Source organism: Equus asinus, chromosome 1 (genome assembly GCF_041296235.1).
Source record: "Equus asinus isolate D_3611 breed Donkey chromosome 1, EquAss-T2T_v2, whole genome shotgun sequence".
Taxonomy (NCBI): domain Eukaryota; kingdom Metazoa; phylum Chordata; class Mammalia; order Perissodactyla; family Equidae; genus Equus; species Equus asinus.
The window spans coordinates 107,213,244-107,237,015 of record NC_091790.1 but is presented as its reverse complement, the minus strand read 5'-3'; the positions used below and the strand labels follow the sequence as shown (position 1 = coordinate 107,237,015).

The following is a 23,772-nucleotide window of genomic DNA, read 5'->3' as shown; positions in this document are numbered from 1 at the left end:
TTTTTCTCCCGAAGACTTGTCTTGGCTCTGTTTATGTTCCTTACCAGCAGGTAGGGGAACTTGTCCAGAGTGCTTTCCTGACAGGCACAGGTTGTCTGCTTTCTTCCTTTTCAGCAATGCATTTATTCCTAAGAAATGTTTGCTAAGGCCTAGGTAGTAATAGTTATTAGCTGTTGTTTATTATTAAAAGGTTACCGTTTGCTAGGCACAGTACTAGGTGCTTTATAAGAAATTCATTAAAATAGAGAAAATATGAAAAGTTGCTGAGATTTCTGTTTGAAGATGATTTTTGACGTTGCCTTTTAACAGAAACAGAGAACATCTTAATCTAAACTCTGGTTCATATTTTAATCTGTAAGAGCAGTTTTAGTTCTCCACTCTAGACTCTTAATGATTAGCATCTTTGGACTGATTTAATTTCCTCATGAATGTTCCTAATGTTTATGAAAGCAGATACTTATATCAGAGAATAAGATTGGTCCCAGAATCACAGTAATCTGCAGCAGGAATCTACTCAAGTTTCTGTTTACAGACTTTCCTTCTGTTAATGTAGCACTGTGGGTATGCCTTATTTTTGCCTAAAACCAAACAAGCTGGTGATCTTACTCAGTAATTTAGACTGTTTCTTTTTAGTATTTGTTCCATATGTATACATTAAAGAAAATATTTAAATTAATGTATATTTTAAAGGAGTAATAAGTTTCTAAAACTAATAGCTGTGTACTGCGAGACGAAAAAGAAATGCATCTTTTAACAGGAAAGCATAGCAGCAGTGTTAGAGGAGCGCACTTAAAAATTATTGTAGTGACAGCACAAAATTAAGGCATTCTTTGACTAACCACTAATGTCACTGTGTGCTTGGAGGCGAGGGAAGCTGTAGGGTAGAGCTGTGGTGAGGCCTCACGGGATCACACTTCTCACTTCCCTCCTTCCTTACTGCTCCAAGGAGATGGAAACAGAAGTGAAATGGGCTGTACCCTCTTTCTGTTCATCAGAAGGGATCTGTTTACATTTGCATGTAACATGTTACAAATGACAAGTTTCCAGGCCTAGCAATTAATAAATGTTTTTATCCTCACTTTTCCACTGACTACCAGTTTTCCCAGTTGTAAAAGTAAAAGATCACACAACAGTATGTGATCTTTAAGATTGTATATCATGACTTTAAGCAAGGTGTTTTCTTTTTTTTAACATTTAATTTCTAGTTCCATTTGCTTTGAATTGTCAGTCCTGACCTGGGTTTTTCACTACACACCATACCAATTCTTTTCGTTTGTTGTCTGTCTCTATAAATCTCTAATCACCCAAATCCGTTGTTTTTTTTACATGTCTATACATTTACTGAGGGCCAGGTCACAAGCTTTTGATTCTGCTATTGCAAGCTCCATAAAAAACTCTGGGAGACTTAAAGTTTAGCTAAGGAGCTGTGACATGTAGCTTATCCTGCCCTGTAGTATTGGTCTTTAAAAGAAAAAATAACATAGAGTGTGCTTAGGCCTTCAGAAGAGTGTGGGGACCCAGCTCTTCCATGCAGTCGTAACAATAATGAAAACACTTTCCTATGTGACTTCCAACATAGGCAGCCACTTTTCCTCCTTGCTCCAGGGAGCTGACCGGCACCAGCCTAGTCCAGAGTGCAGGGACAGGCAGGCCTCAAGAAGCCTAACACCACCTTGGTTCATTTTCCTTCTGGAAGACCTTAGGGCAGCTGATCCGTTTTGGGCAAGTTGAAGGGGCAGTTCTGAGTCTGTCCTGGGTCTCTCGCTACACCCTTGAGTAGACTGATTCCCAGATTGGATCTGGAGTTCACCGTGGCTTGAGGCCTTGAGGACTTGAGGACGTGAACTTGAGGACTCTGTTTCTTCTCCAGACTCTTCTCCCCCAGGCTCTCTAGACTGATAGGAACAGGAATCAAAGTGGCAGTAGAAGGGAAGTTGTTTTCTTGTTTCGCTTTTGACACTTTGGTGGAGATTATGGTTTTAAAAAAGTTCTCTATCAATGCTTGTTGTCCATTTCATTATTATTTTCTGACTAGTGTACTAGAAAGCGTCAGGATGCTTCTAGTTTGACCTGGAGCTGTCACGACCAGCTCTGTGGCCTTGAGTGGAGGAGATGGACTGAATTGGGTTTGGGAGGATGGGTGGAACTTAGGATAGAAGGATGACCGGGGGTTGGATTGTGGGAATAACAGGGAAAGGGCTTGGAGATCAAAGTGAGCAGAAGCACTGAGGCAGGAGTGTGTGCTTGTGCCTGGGTGTGTGTGTGTGTGTTTTGGAGGGGACAAGGACAAAGGCAGAAGAATATTAGTCTGGCTAGATCATAAGGTGCCTATAGGAAATGAAATTGCTTGAGTAAGCTGATTCTAGACTATTAAGATCCTTAAAAGCTATATGGAAGTGTCTGGACTTACTGCAGTAGTGAGCTGTTACAGGTTCTGGAGCGGATTGGAAATCATGGTTTTGAGATCTTTCAGAAGTTAGTGACTTGCGTTCTACATCGTGACCTTCCTCCTGTGTCCAGTTGGACATCCAATGTAACATGCTCCCCACCAACACACACACAACCCTGCTTTCCGCTTTCTTCTTCATCAGTAAATGATATCCAGGTGCTGAGGCCAAAAATGAAGACTCATTCTTGATTGGTTTCCTTGTTTGTTTTGTATTTCTCATGCCTCATTTGCCATCTAAAAGTCAGTCCTGTCAAATCTACCTGCAAAATATTTTCAAAATGTGACCTCTTCTGTCTCTACTGTTGGCACCCTCTACTGAGCCAACATTGTCGCTCATCCAAATGACTGCACCATATGCCAACTGGTTTGCCTGGTTCCACTTGCACCCTCCTACAGTCCATTTTCCTCATAGTACCCAGAGTGACTTTTTAAATAAAAACATAAATCAGATAATGTTACTTTCTGTTTAAAGTCCTTCACTTACTAGAGCACTTAGAATAAAATCCAGATGCTGTAACTTGGCTTGCAAAACCTCCCCAGAAGCCTCTCCAGACTTCCTTTTCCACCATCAGTTCCTGGCCCACCAAGCTTAGCCAAACTTGCCTCCTTCTGTTCTCAGAATGGAACGAGCTCTCTTCTATCTTAGACCTTTATACTGGTTATTCCTTCTATCTGAAATGATTCATTTCCTTTATCTTGATGCAGATTCTGACTTCTTATCATGCTGGTATCAGTCAGTTTAAATGTCACCATGAAGAAGATGTCTGTGACTAGCCAACCCAACGAAGTCATCCATTCTGTCACACTGTCCTGCTCTCTTCTCGGTGTGGCATTTATTTTCTTATTTGTCGTCTCTCTCCCCTTGCTGGCATATAAACTCCATAAAGACGGAGATACTGCTTTGTTTACTGAAGCATTTTCTGTATTTAGAACAGTTGTTTGCCACTTAGTAGTTGCTCAGCAAACATTTGGTGATGGATAAAGGTCTTTGTGGCAGTGGTTTGCAGGTGGATTAGATTAGGGAGAGAGTGGCAGTAAGAACACTCACACAGAGGCTGTTGAAGGAATCCCATGTAAGGTGGTGGGAACAGAGAGGAAAGAGCTAACCTGTGATGTGTACTAAAGGAAGAAATATAGTGATAGGCTGACTTTATCATCCCCAGTGTCCAAAGGTGAGTCTACGGTTGGTAGACTCATGATGGAACCTAGAAGAAGGGTACCAGCCCACATATAACTGTGATTGGGAAAGGATTCCGTGTGAAACTGAAGATGAATCTATCTGGGAAATCTTGACCTAGAGACAAAGATTTTCAAATAAGAATTCAGAGTACAAGTTAAGGCTAGAGATGTAGATTTTCGATTTTTCTGTTTAAAGGCAACACAAAATCAGTCTTTAAAAGTATGCAGATAGCAGAGAAAACCTTTTTCTACTGGCTGTTTCTTGAAGAATTGTATGGTGCTTTGAATCTGTTCTCTCAGCCACGAGGGAGGGCTAATCAGTATGTGGTAAGAACACTCTGCCGTGGGCCACTCGGAATAATCATTCTTTAATGTGTTGAATATTGGTGAGTTTCCTTAGTCTGGAGGGAGACAGGGATCAGACTACAGGTTTGTTGGCCTTTAGTAATTATTTCTCCTTGCTCCCAGGTGTTCAGTTCTTTTCATTTGTACAAGTCTGTAGTCAAGCAGATCTATAGCCAATCTGCATGAATCACACAGAAATCTAAATCTCCTTAAGGGATTTTAAAGTTCAGAATAGTGTTTATAGTATACTTTCATTTGCATAATAAATACAAATATGAGAAAAGGTATCTAAGCCAAGACAGTCTTTTCCTTGTAGCAACTTTTATTCTGATTTGACCAGTTAACAAAACTTGCAGAGGTATTCCTTATTAATTTTTTCCCTTTTTTCTCTTATCCAGGTCTTTGGTTAATTGCCCTTCATTTTGTCCCCTTCAGACTGTCTGCATTGGTTTGCCAGGACAAACAGTGTCTGTGCTCCAGACTGGAAACTTGAATTTACTGTTGTACATCATGTTCCCTGTGGTTAGGCCAATCCATGGCCTAACAATGATAGAGTGTGTGCTTGAGAGCTGTGTTAACTCCTGGACACACATTCCCTTTCTTGATTTCTTAAAAAATATTATTCTCTGTAGTTCAATATGTAAAATTTTGAACTTGATCATCTAAAATTCAACTTGCTAGGAGAATTGGGAGAGGACAGAAACTTTATCATATTAGCTTTAATTTTTATCATTTATTATAACTTTATCACTCATGCTTGTAGATCTATTTTGTTATTTTATCTATTCAAGTTAACAAATATATACAAATATATATAAGTTGATAAGAGTGCAGAATTTTAAAATGCCAGGAGCAAATAATAAAGATAAGCCAGAGAGAATTTTTACACTTCTGTCCTGTGTCATGGTAACTGCTGTCATTGATGTTTACTCGGAGATCAGGAGACCCCTTGGCCGAAAGCGAGGGGAGCCAGATAAATGTGAATTGTCTTCTTTAAAAATATATGTTGGTACAATGGAAGACTTTATCTTAGAAGAGAAAGGAAAATAGTTTCTTATTTGACATTTAGTTTGACAGAATATGAACTACAAAAAAAGTCATTATTTTTCCTTATACATTTATATGCGTTGAATGAATTCAGAATTGAAGGGGGAAATGCTATTCAGCAGTCTCCTGTTAGAATTATGAGGGGTTTTTCCTTCCATCTTTTAACGTGTCTGGGTTCTGAGATAATAGGCAGAAGGAGTACACAGCACCTTCCTTGCATGTTCTCCTGTGTTATTTTCACAGCGTTGTCTCTCCTCATTGTTCCTTCTTACTCCTCCCCAGGTGAATGGCGGCATTGAGAACACCTTAGAGAAGGAGGTGGTGCAGTACGACTACTACTCTTCTTATTTTGATATATTTGTAAGTATTACCCGTTTTACATTTCATTTCAGATGTGAGGGGACTCTAACCAAAAGGCAAATCTCCTCTCAGTAGACTTCAGATTCTGTGCCATTCTTTCTTCTTCCCTTGAACATTATCATTCTTTTTCCCTTAGTTGCTGGCCCATTCAGTGCTCTCCCTCTGTCTTTCTAAGGAGTTGTCTGGTCAGCTCAAGGAAAAAAAAGAGTAATGAGAGAGAAGGGAGGGCAGCAGAAGGAGCCGTTTTGATTTTCTTGGTGGAGAACTTTTCCTGTTTCAAATGGCTCAAATAGAAGCCATTGGTGCCCCCTAATCACTAAAAGGAAAATTCACCTATCTATATAATAACACAATGAAAATGCCATTTTTTCTGCCTTGAGATTTCTGAGTGTATTTTTAGTACTAATTCCATGTTTCTTTTTTCGATAGAGATTTTTGAGGAAAGGTGTATTGCTAATCTTGAGCAGCATTGGTCAGCTGTAGAATTACATAGGTGCAATTATCTGTAGGTGAGGCATTGATTTTATTAGAACGAATGCTTGCAGTCTCTTTCTCAGACACACTGTGACTTTGATTGGGTTTGATCCATCTCCGTGGTATCTCTTTATGGTTGATAATATAAGAACATCAGCTTCTAACATGATGTTAGACACAGCACAGGCACTGAAAATTCATAGTGAATTCATCCAAATTCATTTTAAAAACTTTATTCACTATCTTTAGTAGCTATATTCACAGTGGTAAGAGTAGGACTCTTAAAGTCAGACAAACCTGGGGTTGATTCACAACACTGTCACTAATTGTATATCTTTGAATATATTAGGTCTAAAGTTCAGTTTCCACATATGTAAAATGAATTCATCATAGTTCTGAAAAGTAAATGAAATAATACATGGAAGACTCTTAGCCCAATGGCAGGTACATCCTAGAAGCTCGGAGAACCACCTGTAGTCACTGTGATCATTATTATGTTTGGTTGAGAATTTTAGTGGTTATATTTTCTAGTGGTTTCCAAACAACTCTAAAAAGCCTACTTATGTTTTGTTTGTGAATAGACCTGCAGAAGACTGTGTATGGGGAAAGAGGTAGAATTCCCAGTAAATAGAGATCAAGGTTCTTTGTCATCACCCCCTTGCAAGCTGAGTAGTTCCATTTTTATCTGTACAGTATGTTAGAGTTCAAATAAGATTGTGTCAAAAAAGTGTTTGGCTGCTGCAGAATATTTGGAAAACCACTAGTGTAATTTAATCCCCTCATTTTTTCAAATGAAAAAATTGAGTTTCATAGTTCAGTGTCGTGACCTATCCCAGGTCATTGAAGTTGGTGGCAGAGCATGTTAGATCCCAAATCTGTTGATATTTCTTTCTTTTAAAACAACTGACATGTAATAACAAAATTGACTTCTTTTTTTCTTATTTCCCTTGCTGCATTTATCTTAAAATAGTCTAAGCCAGGAATTGTCAGGAAGCCAGTTTAATCCACTGGCCAGATCTCCAAGGACTGTCTGTTCTCCATGCTTAGACAGTTAATGGTCAGGAGCCCATTAGCTTAGACTGGAAAGACTGTCATGCCTGGCCTGGGAAATGGACGCAGCCTACAGGAAACTTTGGGATCTGGGAGACTTCGAGATAGAGGGGGGAAAGACTTACACTTTTGTTACTTCCAGAATGCAAAGATATACTTAGAATGAATAGAGAAACTAAACATTTTGCAGATTGTTGGAAAACACATTTTTAATGAAAGCAGCAAATTAAAAACAAATATAATCTGCAAACTTCACTTACATCAAAGGATCTTAAGTGCAGTCAGCTAGTCAGTGGCAGCAAAATAGTAGTCAGCTTGCAGCGTTTCAGCGATTTTGATTGGTAAGGAACTGTTGGCAGACCCCCACCCTGGGGCGTTGCTCGAGAGTCACCTGAGTTCTTCCAACTCGGGATAAGCATATTTTCCAGTAAAATTGTATTCTGTCTTTATTCCTTAGTAGATGAGAGTTGCTAAGACAGCTGTGGCGTAGTAGTTAAGAGCCTGGTCTTTGGAATCAGGCTACCTGGGTTCGGATCCTGGCTTCCTCCCTAAGGAGTTGTGTGGCTTGGACGACTTTTCTACCCATCTTGTCTGGGTTAGTGATAGTAGTTGACTCATGGTGTTTTGGAGTGAGGATTACTTGGGATAATAATACACATAAAGAGTTTCACAGAAGTCCCTGAACCATCCTAACTAATCCGATGGTTGCTACTGGGAGGGGCAGAACTCTCCCAACACCCTGGTAGCCCAGAGCTTTGCAGTGGACTTTACAAAGAACCTGATATCTTCCAGAAGAGAGTGTTTGTGCCTGGAACGGAAAAGTCAGCTTTCAGAACATTTTCTCTAATCTTAAAAGGATATCAGAAATATATGTGGACTCAAATAGAAAGGTAAAACAAACATTTAATCATATGTTCTTTTTTTGGTAATGGGAAGTTAATTTGAGCCCTTATTTGGGTGGTATTACATAAATTCTACATCAGGAATCCCAAATGCTGGCCTGTAGACCATTGCTAGTCTGTGGTAGTCTTGAGCTAAATCGGAAAAATGAAGACACTCTGGTGGATTCTTCATAAAACTAAATTATTTTACTTCTGTATATATTTTTTAAAACTTGTCTTTTTTTTTTAATATAGCTTTTGGCAGTTTTTCGATTTAAAGTGTTAATACTTGCATATGCTGTGTGCAGACTGCGCCACTGGTGGGCAATAGCGGTAAGTGTGCCTGGGTGGGGTGGTTCATCTCCGTGCTGGTGGCCAGGGCCTGCTCACAGCAGAGCTGAGCTGAGGGAAGATGCAGTCTTCATCTGGGTTGAATTCCGCTAGCTTTTCTTGAGTCCCCTTCCTCCTCAGTAGGTTTAACACTCCAGGGCTTCTTTCCAGTGGTAATGAATAACTAGCTTTCTCTTAATGGATACTGAGCCAAGTGAGGAATCTGGAGGCCCACTGGTGATTATTGGCCGAGCACCAACCCACCCTTTACCTCATTTTGCAAATGAGAGATGAGATCAGTACCTCTGTCAGGAAGATATTTGGAAAATTTCCTATTTGGTTGAAACTCCTAGATGACTTCTCATCACTTGCTCTTTGCTTGTTTTGATAATTCCCTTCCTCCCTGTTTTATTCTCCTCCCTGCAGTCTTAAAGGGAAAAGCTCCCATGCTCCTTTTGGTTGTTACCTTGGGGCTTCTTGAAGGCAGTGGCATTTTTACTCATCTCTGTTTCCTTGCATCTAGCACAGAGCTTTGGCACATGCTATTCACCCTCAATAAATATTTATTGATTGAAAGAAGAATTATAAGCATTTCTGCCTGAATTATTTTTGCCATTTCCGCAGACGTCTGAACACTCACCTTTTTGAGAGCTCTAATAAGGCAGGTATATGGTGTGGGGGGGATGCTGAGCTCCTCAGGCTGGAGAGAACTGCTCAGGAGTAACCTGTAGTCCTGCTTTTGGGCTCTGAGACCTCGGTCTGTGTGTGGGCTGGTGCAGGCTTGTCCAGCTGGGAATGGAGTTCTGTTTCTCTCCTAAGGAGTCTGCCAGGGGCCACATCTGCCTGAAGCCATCTCTTCTGAGCATCCGCCGAATCACAGGGCTGATGTCAGACCATCTGTTGAACCCCAAGCTCACATTTTACAGATATAGGCTGACAGCTTAGCCAGAATTGACGCCGTTTCATGAGGACTCTTTTGCCGATACCAAATAGCTTATTATCCTTTCCCTGTTTTCTACAGCAGTCCCTGTTTGGGACATTGTATTCCAGAGTCTCCATAATGTACACTAGAATTTGTCAGACCATCTGTCTCAGTGTTTGTTTCAGATAAGTAGTTGACTTTCAATGAGAGTTTTAGGAAAGTATCTTCAATATCTGCTTTCAAAGGGACAGGTCAGATTTAGCATATCCATTTTAATGTTGCTGATTCTTCTTTTTAAAAACATTTGCAGAGGGGGTCCAGGCAGCTGGAAGGAGAAGTCAGCTGGTACCTAAAGAGCACTTAGTGTCAACCCGTGAAGTTAATCAGCAGCAGAATGCACAATGCCTCTTTTCCCAAGCAGCTCACTCTGGCTGGGGTGTGTGTGTGTTGGTTGTGTTTTGCTAACAATTGCTGACTCTGATTTTATTAATGCTTACTGAGCATGACACCTGATGTCCCCTGACCTCCATCCTGTCAGTCAAGGCCACTGTTGGCATTCACTTTAGCTAGGTTTCATACTGCTACAAATCTAAGTTGGAGCATGGAGTGACAAGATGCACCTCCTGTGAATTATCTCTGGGCTCCCCAGCCCCTAGGGGGAGCCCTGCCCCTGTATTTCGCTGGTCCCTTCCTCCATGTGGTGATAGTGGCTTTGGATGTTGTACCCTCTGATGGACCAAACTTAGTTTCCTAAGACACCAGTCTGCTAAAGTGTGGGAGAGGGAATCCACAAGCAGCCAGTCAGGGACTGTGTGCCCCTCAAAGCCCAGTTTGCCCCAGTGTGGGTTTAGGGGATAGAGGTAGAGTGATGTGGGAAGGAGCCAGGCCAGACATGGCTTTTTCAGGCGTTATGTGCTTCTGGCTCAGAGGAGTCTCTTGTGTGAGGAAAGTGCCTTCACAGTGTCCGTGTCTGATTTGAATGGTGCTGGATTATGTGTCTTTCAGTTGACGACAGCAGTGACCAGTGCCTTTTTACTAGCAAAAGTAATCCTCTCAAAGGTATGGCCTACCCCCCTTTCTGTACAATTACCGCTTATAATAACAAAGCCTGTTTTCCGCTGTGAGCTCATGGTAACTACATTTCCCTCTCTTGGTCCCGTCTGTTCCTCCAGCTTTTCTCTCAAGGGGCTTTTGGCTATGTGCTGCCCATCATTTCATTCATCCTAGCCTGGATCGAGACATGGTTCCTGGATTTCAAAGTGTTACCTCAAGAGGCAGAAGAAGAAAACAGTAAGTTTCTCTCAAAGTAGCCTCCTGGGACCTGCTGGGTTCTGGGCTGGAAGGAAGAGTGTGGATGTGGCTGTGAATGGAGCTGCGGGTGGAGGTGGGCGGATCAGGGGTCTGCCTTCTTCAGTGGGTGCAGCAGACATCTAGAGCAGGGCTGGATGAAAGGAGAGTGACAGAATGTGGCTCCTCTCTCAAGCTCTTAGGCCAAGCTTCCCTGGAAGAAAATGAGACACTGGTGGAAAAGAATTCAGCAAAAATAGCCAACACCTCTTTTTCCTCAGACAGGTTGACCTTTTGTTCTATTCATAGTAGTCACAGAACATTGAGCATTTTTGGCATCTAAACAACTGCGTTGTTTAGGCACAGAGGAATGTAAATCAGTCTTAGGTGAGCTGAGACAGCAGTTCTAAATAGAAGTCAGTGATTTTCCAAAGTCTCACATTGCTATCCATACAGCAGGTGGTGCCTTTGAATGCGCCTTAATTAGAACCTAATTGTTGAGTGCCTAGAGGAGATTATTGGTGGGCCAATGATGAAGACAGTTCAGAGGAGGAAGAGAGCAAGCTGGAGAAATGCTCGGTCATCTCAGGCTTTCACCAGCCTTCTCTGAGTAGCTGAGCGGTAGGTAGCGTTGTGTAATTGTGAATTCTGCCAAAGCTGTTATGCTTCCTCTGTGTGGCTCTGAGGATCCCTGGATATTAACCAAGAAGTCCAAATGATTGATTGAGCTTTATGATTAATTATTGGACTGGAATTCTTCTCTGCATTGTGGCCTTAATAAGAAGCCCACACACCCCACCCACCCTCTTGGAGGTGACATGATCAAAGGTTCATACGGAGCCTGAGATGATTCCAAGACATGCTGTTTTTATGCTGTGTCATTCATCTTGCTCAATTTTCCCTGCCTAATAGGGAAGAAAGTCTTGTGTCTTAGAGAAAGTTAAGCGTGATTATAACCAAACAGAAGGAAAGATAAGCTTGCAAATGGTTAGTTTTGAAAAATCTCATTTACAGAGAAGAAATCTATAAGAAAAGAGTTATAATTCGAGTAGATTTTAAAACACATATTAATCAGACCAAGATGTGTCTTCTATCCTGTGCCCTCTGTTCCTTTATGAAAATGTATTGTGGAGTAGGGACAGGTAAAGCTAGTGGAAGCCATTTCTTTTTTAATTGGTTATAAACATCAAATTGAACTTTGTTGAATCAACTGCTAAGGTGACTGAGGCTTGAATACTTACGTGATTAAACCAAATTCAAAGTAACTAATAAAGCAGAGCACACAATTAATGAAAAATTTTAGAATAGCATCTATTTTCACTGTCTGTAACATATATTACATGCATTCCTGGCAACTGCTCGTTGGCCAGGTGCTTCCCCCGACTTTATCTCAGTGTTAACTCAGCTTTAGCCGAGTTGTCGACGGCCTCTCTCATCGTGTGTTAGTGCTCATGAGCTCTCTGCATCATGCTTCCTCCTCTTTTCTTTGTTTGTTTTACTACACTTCTTTTCTGGGGGGACCTTTTTATTGCATAAATATTTCTCCATCATGTTAATTATGCTTTATATATTTATAGAAGACTGCCAATTTATTAAACTTTACATCTGGCATTTCTCTAACCAAATGCAGACTTTGTACTTTGGCTTTGTCTGTTGGTTTCTGTAGGGAGGTAGGTATTCCCAAGGGAAAGAGTCTACAAATAGTGAGTGAAGGAATCCCACGAGTGACATGAGGCAGGTTTTTAAACTAGTTGGGATCTGTTCGTACAGTCCAAGTTCATAGTTTATTAATAAAACTTTTATTTTTTGGTTGAAAGATTTTCAGGGTACGTCTTTTTATTGTGGTTAGCTGACCAAGAAGCTGCCAGAACAGTGGCATCATTCCAAGCATCTGAATTTCTTCTCTTCTAGGACTGCTGATAGTTCAGGATGCTTCGGAGCGGGCAGCACTTATACCTGGTGGTCTTTCTGATGGCCAGTTTTATTCTCCTCCTGAATCTGAAGCAGGTAAAAAATTTGATTATTTGTGTTTTGGTCCATCATTCAGAATTTTGGTCCCCCTCCCCCCCCATCTCAATACACTTAGCAAACACTGAACATACCAGGCATTTAGGATATGAAAATACCTGAGACGTAGTCTTGGTGTGCGACCAGTGGTGAGACAGAGAAGTAAACATGAATAGAGGGCCACAGACACTGTGATTTGTGACCTGCATCTTTGAAGATAGGCAGGCAGGGGGAAGGTGCTCTCTTTGTCAGCCCTAAACTGACCTTCCTCCGGGATTCCCCACGTCTGAGAGTGGCAGCACTGCCTATGCCGTTGCCCAAGTCAGAAACTGGAGCGTCACTGGGGCTCTGCCCCTTTCTTACGGCTCACACTCCATTACTCACCGTGCTGTTTGGCTTCTCTTTATTTCTGCCTCCTTTATCTCAAATTGTACCACTTGATATCCTCTCCAACCTCAATTCAGCATTTTTTGTTTCCATTTCTACAACAGCCTCCCGTCTCCCTTCCTCAGTTGCCTTCTTGCAACCAGCCACCAGTGTACCACGTTACAAATAACAATTGCGTTATTCTAAGGTTTCTTCGTGACCACTGTATGATGTGAAAGTCTCATTATTTCTGTTTTAGAGATGAGAAAATTGAGGCCCAGAAAGGTGAATTAATTTGTCCAGGATCACACGAAGAATGAGAGGTAGGACTAGAGTTTGAACCCTGGCTCCAGTGCTAGAGTCCATGCTTATGGCTAATAAATATGCAGCCTTTCAGTATTAATAACACCAAATTGATCATGTTATTCCCCTGCCCAGAGGCCTGCCACTGAAGGCTTTATGCCACTGAAAAAAGGATTCAGAAAGCCATGGATCCTTCACCCGGCAGACAGCACCTCTGTGACCACCCTTACTCAGTTGTCCAGCCTCTCTGTCGCTCTCTCCTTGTGTACTCTTCTGAAAGTGCTGGGCGCCCAAACCCTGAAGCTCCTCGCTTTTTCTGTCCTTAACACTACCCCTCTGCAGTCTAGTCTCCACTCACATGTTCAGAAGGCCCCTCCCCACCCCTCACCCCTGTTTCCAGGCGGTCATAGATACAGTGTCCTTTGCCGGCTCTTTAGGACTCTCCCATGTCATCCGGTCATCCTGGGTTGGGCTGCACTGTCTTCGGCACTGACCTGGCCTGTTTCTCCCACTGGGGTGTAAACCTGAGTTAGAAACTACTTTATTTTATTCCCAACATAACACTTAGTGAATATTTTAGACACACACACATACACACACACATACACAGTATAATAAAACAGCTTCCATGCAGAAAGAGCCTTGTAAATGATCAAAGGCACAGCAGCGTGACGTACCACGTTAGGGGACTCCAAGTAAGTTGATATTCTGGACTTTCGGTGTTGGATCTAAAACAGTATAAAACACAAAAGCATAGAGTCAGATGCAATAAAGATATGAATTAGCAGAAAATCTGTTTCTCAGCCAGTACAAACTCAAGTATTAAACTTTTCATTACCTTATTAGAAGGATTATTTCATTGAGATTTTTGTATGTCATAGGACTCATTCTTTTAAAAAGAAGTTTCATTGTAATTCATGCTTTTGAATAGCTTTTATTCTTCTAGGACTAATAAAATTTCTCAGCACTAGTGTATTTTTTTGCTTGAAAGTTCAGAGCAGCAGGATGATGATGATGTGAGGGAAACCATCTCAGATACTCCTCGTCGGGCAGTCCATTGGCTTCCTACCTGTGGCTTTTACCACCACCTAGTGGTAGTTGGAAGCATTGCCGTTTCGTTGGATTATGGGGCTAAACAAGAACAAATAGTGTTCTGATGGGTAGCTGCTTTATTTAAGGCACAGTGCAGATTGGTATGGTTCAGAGAGGGCGTATTCAAAGTGGCTCACTTTATTGTATTATATTTGCTTTGTCTGAATGTTCAATTTAGGAGAGAATTAAAAGTAAAAACTGTTACTGGAATGCGTGTGCCTAGGAAAGAAGGTTCTGCTCTAGAGTAAAGCTTGCTTGTTAGCCCAGTGGCTAAGTATCCAACAGTCTCTCAGCAACAGAAAGCTGCTCTGAGACAGCGCTGACTGGCCCTCGTAGATTAGGGGGTCTGGGCCCTGCCTTCCTTTTCTGGTCTTGCTTTCTCCGGCACCATGTACGGTGCCTGGCACGTAGTTCTGAAAAGAAGAGAGAAGGAAAGAAATTGCAGGCACCAAAAATTACAATGTGAGCATTTTTCCTTGTAAAGGAATGGCTTCAATTTTAGTGTCAGAGATTTGGAAGCCTAGCACATTTTATAGATGTCCTTTGAAAGGCTGTACAGATGGTTGGTGTGCAGGTTTGCCTGTTGGTCTAATCACATCCTACTTACCTGTGTATTAAATGGTCTTCTCTCAGATGACTGGTTGAGGTTGTTGGTTGAAGTTTTGGCCAGGCGGCTTAAATGAACCAGTTGTGATGTTGGGGAAAGGGTAATTCATTACCTGCTAAATCATCAAAAGACTGACTTAAAATGAAGAAGAGCTCAATTGTGTAACATAATCTGTTCTAAGCAAATATAGATGAAGGCATTAAAATTCGAATTGGATGCCTACTGAGAATAAACATACATGCTGGTTTGCCAGAACAGTCTTGGTTTACTCCTCTGGCCCCATGTCAATATTATAACTCCTTTTATCTCTCAGAAGTATTCTTGTTTAGAGGATCAGTTACATAGTCACCCTGTGTATAGTCAATAGATTTGAAACAGTTTTCTAACTTTTTAATTACAATTTTGGAAAGTATTGAAAAACGATAGCTGAGGATATTAGGTAACATTCATGTTTTTAAAAAACAGCTTTTTAATTTTTGGTGAGGAAGATTGGCCCTAAGCTAACATTTGTTGCCAATCTTCCTCTTATTTTTTCCTCCCCAAAGTCCCAGTACATAGTTGTATATCCTAGTTGTAAGCCCTTCTATTTCTTCTATGTGGGGTGCCACCACAGCATGGCTTGATGAATGGTGTGTAGGTCTGCACCCAGGATCTGAACCAGTGAACCCCGGGCCACTGAAGCAGAGTGTGCAAACTTAACCACCACAACACCAGGCTGGCCCCCTTTTTAAAAACAGCTTTAATGAGGTCGAATTTGCACACCGTAAAATTCATCCATTGTAAATGTGCAGTTGCATGATTTTGGGTAAATCTGTAGTTTTTTAAACAACATCACAGTACAGTTTTAGAACAATCTTATCATTTGAAAAAGTCCTTTATTTCTAGTTAATCCCTGCTCCTACTTCCAGTCGTAGGTAAACCGCTGATCTGCTCTCTGCTTTGAAAATTTGCTCCCTTGGGACAGTTAATGTAAATATAATGGTAGTTTTTTCCATCTGGCTTCTTTTACTTAGCATAACGTTCTTGAGGGTTGTTCACGTTGCAGTGTGCGTCAGTAGTTTGTTCCCTTACATGGCTGAATCCTTCTCTGTGGGATGGATACACATCATTTTATTTATTATCAGTTGATGGACGTTTGGATTGTTTCCAATTTTTGGCTATTATGAGTAATAATCCTGCTCTGAACATTCACACACATGTCTTTGTGGGGACGTATGTTTTTATTTTTCTTAGATAGATTCCTAGGAGAGGATTTGCTGCGTCATGGAGGAAGTTTCTGTGTAACTTTTTGGGTGATCGCCCAACTGTTCTCCAAAGTCGCCGCACCATTTTACCATCCCTCCCGCAGTGTCGTAGAGTTCGTGTCTCCATGTGCTCACCAGCACTTGGTGTTGGCTGTCTTTTTGATTATAGTCATTGTAGCAGTTGTGAAGTGGTATCTCCTTGTGGTTTTACTTTGCGTGCCCTTAATGACTGATGACATTGAGAACTTTTCACCTGCGTATTAGTTATTCATATATCTTCTTTGGAGAAGAGTCTATTTGAAAGTGTTTACCTTTTCTTTTTTTTTAAGTTGCATTGATTGTCTTCTTATTGAGTTGTAAGAGTTCTTTATATGTTCTAGATAAAAGTCCTTTATAAGATACATGACTTGCAAGTGTTTTCTCCCAGTCTGTAGTAGTCTTTTCATTTTCTTCGTGGAGCATTTTGAAGGACAGATTTTTAATTTTGATCAGGTCCAGTTCATCAAAATGTATTCTCTTCTGGATAATGGGTTTGGGGGCATGTCTAAGAACTCTTTGCCGTAACCCTCTGCCACAGAGATTTTCTCCTATGTTTACTTCCAGAAGATTTTGCAGTTTTAGCTTTTTCATGTAACATTATGGTCCATTTTGAATTAATTTTTAAGTATGGAGGAGCTAAGGAACTCAATTTGCTCTCTTGAGGCAGTGCCATTTGTTGAGAAGACTGTCCTTTTCCCATTGAATTAAGTCAGCACGTTTCTCAAAAACCATTTGACTGTAAATATAAGGGTTTATTTCTGGACCCTCAATTCTCTCCGTTGACCTGTGTGCTCTCCTTGCCCCAGGAGCACACTGGCTCGAATACTGTGATTTTATTTTTATGTAACTTTGAAATCAGGCTCTGTAAGGCCTTGCTTGAAGGGCCTGCCCTCCTGTGCCCAGAGACCTCGATTTTGTAAGTAATGAACCTTGTCAGACCTTCTGGTGTGTGTGACATCGTCAGTCTCAATGTCCAAATCTCATTTGGGGGGCTCCCTCCCCTCACTGCTTTTGCGGGGTGACCATAACAGTCCTCCATCTTTGTTCTTTGTCAAAATTATTTTGGCTTTACTAGGTCTTTTGTGTTTTCATGTAAATTTTAGGATGACCTTGTTAATTTTTGCCCCAAAAGTCTGCTGCATTGATTTTATAGATGAATTTGGGAAGAATTGCTGTCATGATAATACTGAATCTTCTAATTCATGAACATAGACTCTCTCTGCATTGTTTTTTAGTTTTTATCAGACAAGTTTTACTCTTGATTTGTTAAATTAATTCTTAAGTGTTTTATTCTTTTTGGTCCTATTGTATATGGAATTGGTTCCTTAATTTCATTCTCAAATTGTTTGTGCTAGTATATAGAAATACAATTGGTATTTTGTGTATTGTACTTGTATCTCGTGACTTTGCTAAACTTGTTTATTAGTCAGAGTTTTGGCTTTATGTGTGTGGATCCCATGGACTCTTCTACACACAGGATCATGTTGCATGTGGACAGAGACTGTTTTACTTTTTCCTTTTCAATCTGCTGGATATCTTTAGTTTTGTTTTTTTCTTATTGCAGTGTTTAGAACCTTCAATACAATGTTGAATAGAAGTGGCAAGAGCAGACATCCTTGTCTTGTTCCTGGTCTTTGGGGAAAAGCATTCAGTCTTTCAGCATGAAGTGTGATGGTAGCTGTGGGTTTTCACAGATGCCCTCTATCAGGTTGAGGAAGTTCCATTATATTCCTAGTGTGTGGAGAGTTTTTATGAATGGGCATTGGAATTTTCAAATGCTCTATATGTGTCTATTGAGGTTTTTATCCTATATTCAGTTAATGTGGTGTATGACATTAATTGAGTTTTGATGTTAAATCAACTGTTTCTGTCTAGGGTAAATCCCAGTTGGTCCTGTTTATAATCCATTATGTACATTTCTGGATTCGATTTACTATTTCCCTGAGTATTTTTCTGCTTATGCTCATGATTTCGTACCTTCTGGTCTGTCGATTTCTTATTATGTCTTTGGCTTTGATGTCAGGGTAGGGCTGGCCTCATAGAACACATCAGGAAGTGTTCCCAGCTCCTCTGTTTTCTAAATGAATCCTTCTTGTGAAGGATCGATATTATTCCTTCTTTAAATGTTTGGTAGATTCTCCAATGAAGCCATCTGGGCTGAGGATTTTTTTTGGTGGGAAAAATTTTTTAAATTACCCATTTAGTTTCTTTACTTGATATATATGGGTTTATTTAGATTTTTTCTTTCTTCTTGAATCAGTTTTGGTAATTTGTGTCTTTCTAGGAATTTATCCATTTTTTCTAAATTATCTTGTTTGTTGACATGAATTGTTCGTAATATTCCTTTATAATTCTTTTCAATCGCTGTAGGATTGGTAGTGATGTTTTTCCTTTTTTTCTTGATTTTGGTAATTTGTGTTGTCTCTCATTTCTTTTTAGTAAGTCTAGCTGGAAGTTTGTCAAATTTGTTGATATTTTCAAAGAATTGACTTTTCATTGATATTTTTCTCTTGTTTTTCTGTTTTCCAATTCAGTTATTTCCATTCCACTTTCTCTTTATTTTATCCTGCTTGGGTTGTATTTAGATTATTTGTCTTTTTTGTGGTTGACTTTAAATCTTTCTTCTTTTCTGATATAAGCATTTAAAGCCGTAAATTTTCCTGTAGGCATTGTTTTAGCAACATCATATAAACTTTGATGTATTTCATCTTCATACATCCTTGGCTTTCAACAGGTTGCCTATAATGTATCTACATGTGGATCCATATGTATTTATCCCAAACAGCATTTGTTTAGCTTACTAGATGTGTAGATTAATACTACTTGGCAACTTTGGGGAGTTTTGACTGTTATTTCTTCAAATATTTTTCCTGTTCCTTTTCTTTCTCTTCACTCTTTCCATGAGTTCCATTACATGTATGTTTGTGTGCGTGATATTATCTCATAGATCTCTGAGCTGTGTGAATTTTTCTTCTTTTTTCCCCCTCTGTTATGCAGAGTGGACAACTTCTATTGCTTTATCTTCGGGTTCAGATTCTTTTTCCGCCGACTGGAATATTCTCTTAACCCTCTCTAGTGAATATTTCACTTGAGTTATTATACTTTTCAACTCCAGATATAATTTTTAAAATTTTTTCATTTTATAATTTGTCTCCTTTTTGAGAATCTCTGTGTGTTGATTTATTGTTGTCATATTTTCCTTTAATTCTTCAAACATGGTTTTTCCGTATTTCTTTGAACATATTTATAATAGCTACTTTAAAGTGTCTGGTAAACAAAATATCTGGATACGCTCAGAGACAGTTTGTATTGAATTGTCGTTTTTGTTTTGTTTTCACACTTTTCTGATTTTTGTTAGTCTTTTTATTGAAATTATTTTGTTGAAAATAGGTTATAACAACTCTAGATTCTCATTTGTCCCCCAGAAGGTTGCTTTTATTGCTGTTTGCTTAGAAAATTGCCTGAGCTATATCTGTGAAATTATGTCCCTTGGGGTGTGTGGCTGCTGATGTCTCTTCTCAGTATTGTTTTTTCTTTTTAATTCTTTTATTTTTAAGCCTAACTTCCTAGTGGGCACCCCTGTGTCTGCATAGCTTAGTGGTGGCCAGTAATTGGACAGAGATTGTGCTCAAGCCCCTTGATTAAGACTCCCATCCTCTGCCAGGTGAATAAGTGTATGTATTGGGGCGCAGATTAAAAGTTCTTCCTCCACTTGTACTTTTGCTGAGTCCTTTCACGTCTCCTCTGCAGGTGCTCACAGCCTCAGGGTTGCCCAGAAGTGTTTGGCTAGTCTGGGCTCTTTCGGGTCTCTGCTAAGCATGCACACAGCTTCAGCCTAGCATATACTTGCTGCAGCCACGACCACAACTTCAAGTCTGCAGAGACTCTGGCCCTTCCCGCTTGCACACCATTGAGTTTGTCAGGTCACCATCACATCACTCCTCACCCCAAATCAAGTGAGCTCCCTTCACCTGGCTCAATTTTCTGCCCTTCCTCATGGATTGCCCTGCCTTGGATGAACTCTCCTGCCCATCGAGCTGGGTGTTGGGAGGTGAGGAAGGAATGGGAGCAGCTCCAGGCAAGAACACCACTGTTGTTGCCTGAATTCTGCAGGTTTTCAAGCACAAACACTTCTCAGCCTGTTGTATGCCTGTTGTCTGTCATTTCCTGAGTGCTGAAATGGTTAGTTTTGTTCATCTAGTCCATTTTGTAATTGCTTTTCAGAATGAGAGCTACTGACCTCCTCACTTGACCAGACAGAGTCAGAAGGCCTTGCTAGCATTGGTGTTTATATTATGTAAAGTAAACATATTATGTTTTAATTAAAAATTTGGCTTTATTTAGGATTCCCTAATAATTGCAAGACGTGTCAGTTCGTTGTGGCTGCAATGCCGTTAGCCTGACAGGTGGAAAGTGAGCCCAGAAGCAGGAAGACTTGGTCTGTCCGTCTTCCTCAGACTCCTTTCAAAGGGAGAAGGCAGTTAAACTACTCCAGTGTCTCTACAATTTACAGCAGTTTAATACGCTGGGATGTGAAGCCTTCCAACCCCTATATCTTTCTCTATTTATTTTACCACAAACGTAACCTGAACTGTGTGGCATTGATGAGGTTAAGATGTGGGACAGGATCTTCATTTAGGATCCTCAGCCGTTCTTTCTCCTGTACCAGGTTTGTTCTTGGCTATAATCCAGGTAGACATTCTCATAAGAAAACATGTCCCTCTTGAAGTGTGTTATATGACACGAGGACAGCACGGGAGGCAGGCTGCTTCTGAGTGTGAGGAGGTCACATCCCTGACCTGCTGCTTCGGTCTTCTCACCGCTCCCTTTAATTCTCTTCCCCAATTGTGAGAGTACCGCAAGCTTATTATACAAATGTGGAAAGACAAGAATAAAGATCCCCTTTCCTTCACAGGACTCAGCAACATCAGTGTGACAGTTTAGTTTGTTTCCTTCTAGTTTGTGTCTGTAATTAACACAATTGTGGTCACACTGCCCATATTATTTATACCCCATTTTAGAAATTAAAAGGTCAGTTTCAGTTTGTTGTAGAAATTTTGGAATCTCCAGAAATGTATGAGTCACCTGGTTATTTCCGTCGAGTCATTCTGATTTGCACATTTATATTAATTTTATTGTTATCAATTATGCTCTTACAGTACTTTCAGTTTCATTTATTACATATTTGCTTTTGCTTCATAGCACGTTCATTTTACATGTTATAAACTATAAACATAATTTTAAGTGGATGTGTAAGATATTTCGTGGAATCATAATTATTTAACTTCTACTCTCAGGCATTCAGATTTTTTTTCTAATTTTTAGAGCGAAAATCTACATAATGGAAAACAAGTATTATTTCCACCAGTGTGAAATGACTGACTCGAATGCACAAATAAGATAAGGCTCACGAGGCAGTGACCTGGAATGGTTGTAGCAGTGGTCACTGGCAACAGTCACGAGAGTGACCATGTGCCATCTCCCTCGGCATTAGGAAGCCCTCACTGCTCTCTCAGTCACTGGAGATGGCGACTGTGAAAATATGTAGGTTAAATTATTTATCCCAAAGCTCACAGTTGTTTACACTTGAAAAACGTCTGCAGAGTCTTCAGCAAAGAAGAATAGCAGTGGATAATAATTCTTGGTCTATTCAAATATTTTTAGAAGTACATGAGTGAATCCATTTTGACAGATTAGTGTGGGTTATAGTGCCTATTTTAAAGGCTTTCCTCCTTTAAGACATAAAGTAAAACTTAATTTTACAGTTAAAGTTTTGTTAACCTAAGTCTCTTAAGGATTGAAGAAGTGTCTCTCTCATTTAAAATGTCATGCATATGTGTTGTAACTTGAAAGCAATCGTTTCTCACTTTACTGGAATGCGATGCTTTTTCTCCTTCCCCTTCCCTACCATGTAGGATCTGAAGAAGCTGAAGAAAAGCAGGACACTGAAAAACCACTTTTAGACCTATGAGTACTACTTTTGTTAAAGTAAGTCTTTGAAAACGAAACTATAACAACAAAGTAGTTAAACATGGAGCATTTTCTTTGAGTAGATTCAAAGTAAAATTCAAAGAATTTGAGTGTGAGTGAACAGCAAAATTTGTCCTATTTACATGAATTTATCAGTCACCTTTTATTGAGATAACATTTCTTAATGTTTTCTGCGTAGGTGTAAATTTGTGAAGTAGGAAAAATACCTCAGAGTCCCAGATTACTAAAGGATGAGCCTGAGTTCGTTATTGTTGACTTAGTCAGAATGTCTCCATGTCAGATGTTGTTTATCCTCCAACCCTAACTTAGTGAGCTGTGAGGGTCGCAGTCCTATGAGATGTGGTCCCGTTATTGTCTCCATTTACACCTGAGGCGAGTGAGACTAGAGTAGGTGAGTAACTTGCCCAAGGTGACACAGGGAGCAAGTGGCAGAGCCAGAACTCAGGCCCGCCCAGTGTGGATCCAGGGTCCCCTCCAGCCCTGCACTGGGATGTCTCTCAAGTGCTCTGGAGCCTCAGAGATGCAGGATGTGATCGTCAGAGCAGCAGCTCATGCTGGGCCTCAAGGTGGGCACGTGGGTGAGTCCCTTCAGGTCATCACAGGAAATAGTTCATCCTCAGAGACACAAGCAAATAAACTGAAGTCAACTGTAGCAGCAGCGACTCTGCCTAATTTTTCAGTCACAGAAGGGAGAGGTCGTGGATGGACTCGGAGTCGTGAAGAAGCAGAGGTGGCCGGAGTCGTGGTGGGTGGAGGCCCTGTGCCCGCAGCAGAAACACCCGACACGCTGCGGCCCCTTCTTTCCACTCTTTCCGCAGCAGTGGTTGGACGTGAGGCAACAGTGTAAGCACGTGAATAGCAGATCCTCTTCTAAAACGCCTTAAATAAATTCTGTGTGGCCACACCCAGGGTCCTTCAAGTGTCTGTAGCACAGCTCATCTTCAGGACACAGACCTCGTTATAGAAACATAAGGCAATGTGGCATTTTGCCTTTACACTACATCTCAAATGTTTTGTGTTCTCTTTTTTCTAGTGTGAAAAACCCTCATTGAAAGTCACTGGAGGAAAAAAAGGACTGGAGGTGGGGTCTCCCTATTGAAGGTTGAAATGGTGACGTCCACTGCTGACTTCATTGAACGGCTAATAAAGAATTTATTTATTGTAATACCTCACAGACACTGTCCCACATCCACATCCATTCAGTGGCCTGCCTGTGGCTGGTAAGATAAAGGAATGGTCCACCTTGTATTTGATGAGACTGAGTCTGATCTGTTAATGAATCGTTGCAAAAAAGTCTCGTGCCGCATTCCTAATCAAAAGACTTCTTAATATATTCAAATAATACTGTTTTAGTAAGCAAAGTATCATTTTATTTTGATTCACAGAATGGAATTTTTTTGTTTCTTGTCTCAGATTTCTTTTGTATTTCTTTTTTAACACCTTACATTTCCCTTGTGTTTTTTAACTCATGCACATGCGCTCTTTGTACAATTTTAAGAAGTAATAAAATCCAACATATCAAAATGATTAGTTTTATTTTCCTTGTTTTGCATTATGTATTTGGCCAGAAGTGTTGGAATTACAAAGAGAGGACAAGGAGGGATTGTGAATACCTATAAAAAGTCCTCAGACCTTTTGTATTACTTTTATCATGAAATAGCATCTTTCTCCTAGAAATATGGTTCTGAAATAGTCTGAGTACTCCTGCTTTCAACCAACACTATGAAATCATTGCCATCATTTTTCCTTTGTGTTTAGCTAATTTGAATTAAAATGACCTAATTATATGGTGAGAGATT

At 40.4% G+C, this 23,772-nt stretch overlaps 1 protein-coding gene across 6 annotated transcripts in view; it reads left to right on the top strand.

The window, feature by feature from the left end:
- Positions 1–23,500, top strand: part of STARD3NL (STARD3 N-terminal like) — a 51,000-nt gene extending 27,500 nt beyond the window's left edge. For 4 of the 6 annotated variants that reach the window (XM_014831870.3, XM_070504542.1, XM_070504543.1 and 1 more), the window contains exons 3-9: positions 5,303–5,380; positions 8,041–8,118; positions 10,043–10,096; positions 10,210–10,327; positions 12,236–12,331; positions 21,898–21,970; positions 23,007–23,500. In XM_014831870.3, the coding sequence (XP_014687356.1) occupies positions 5,303–5,380; positions 8,041–8,118; positions 10,043–10,096; positions 10,210–10,327; positions 12,236–12,331; positions 21,898–21,953 (480 nt within the window). In that variant the 3' untranslated portion in view covers positions 21,954–21,970; positions 23,007–23,500. The remainder of the gene's footprint in view (positions 1–5,302; positions 5,381–8,040; positions 8,119–10,042; positions 10,097–10,209; positions 10,328–12,235; positions 12,332–21,897; positions 21,971–23,006) is intronic. The other 2 variants (XM_070504552.1, XM_070504554.1) reach the window with 1 other exon arrangement.
- The last annotated feature ends 272 nt before the right edge of the window (positions 23,501–23,772 follow it).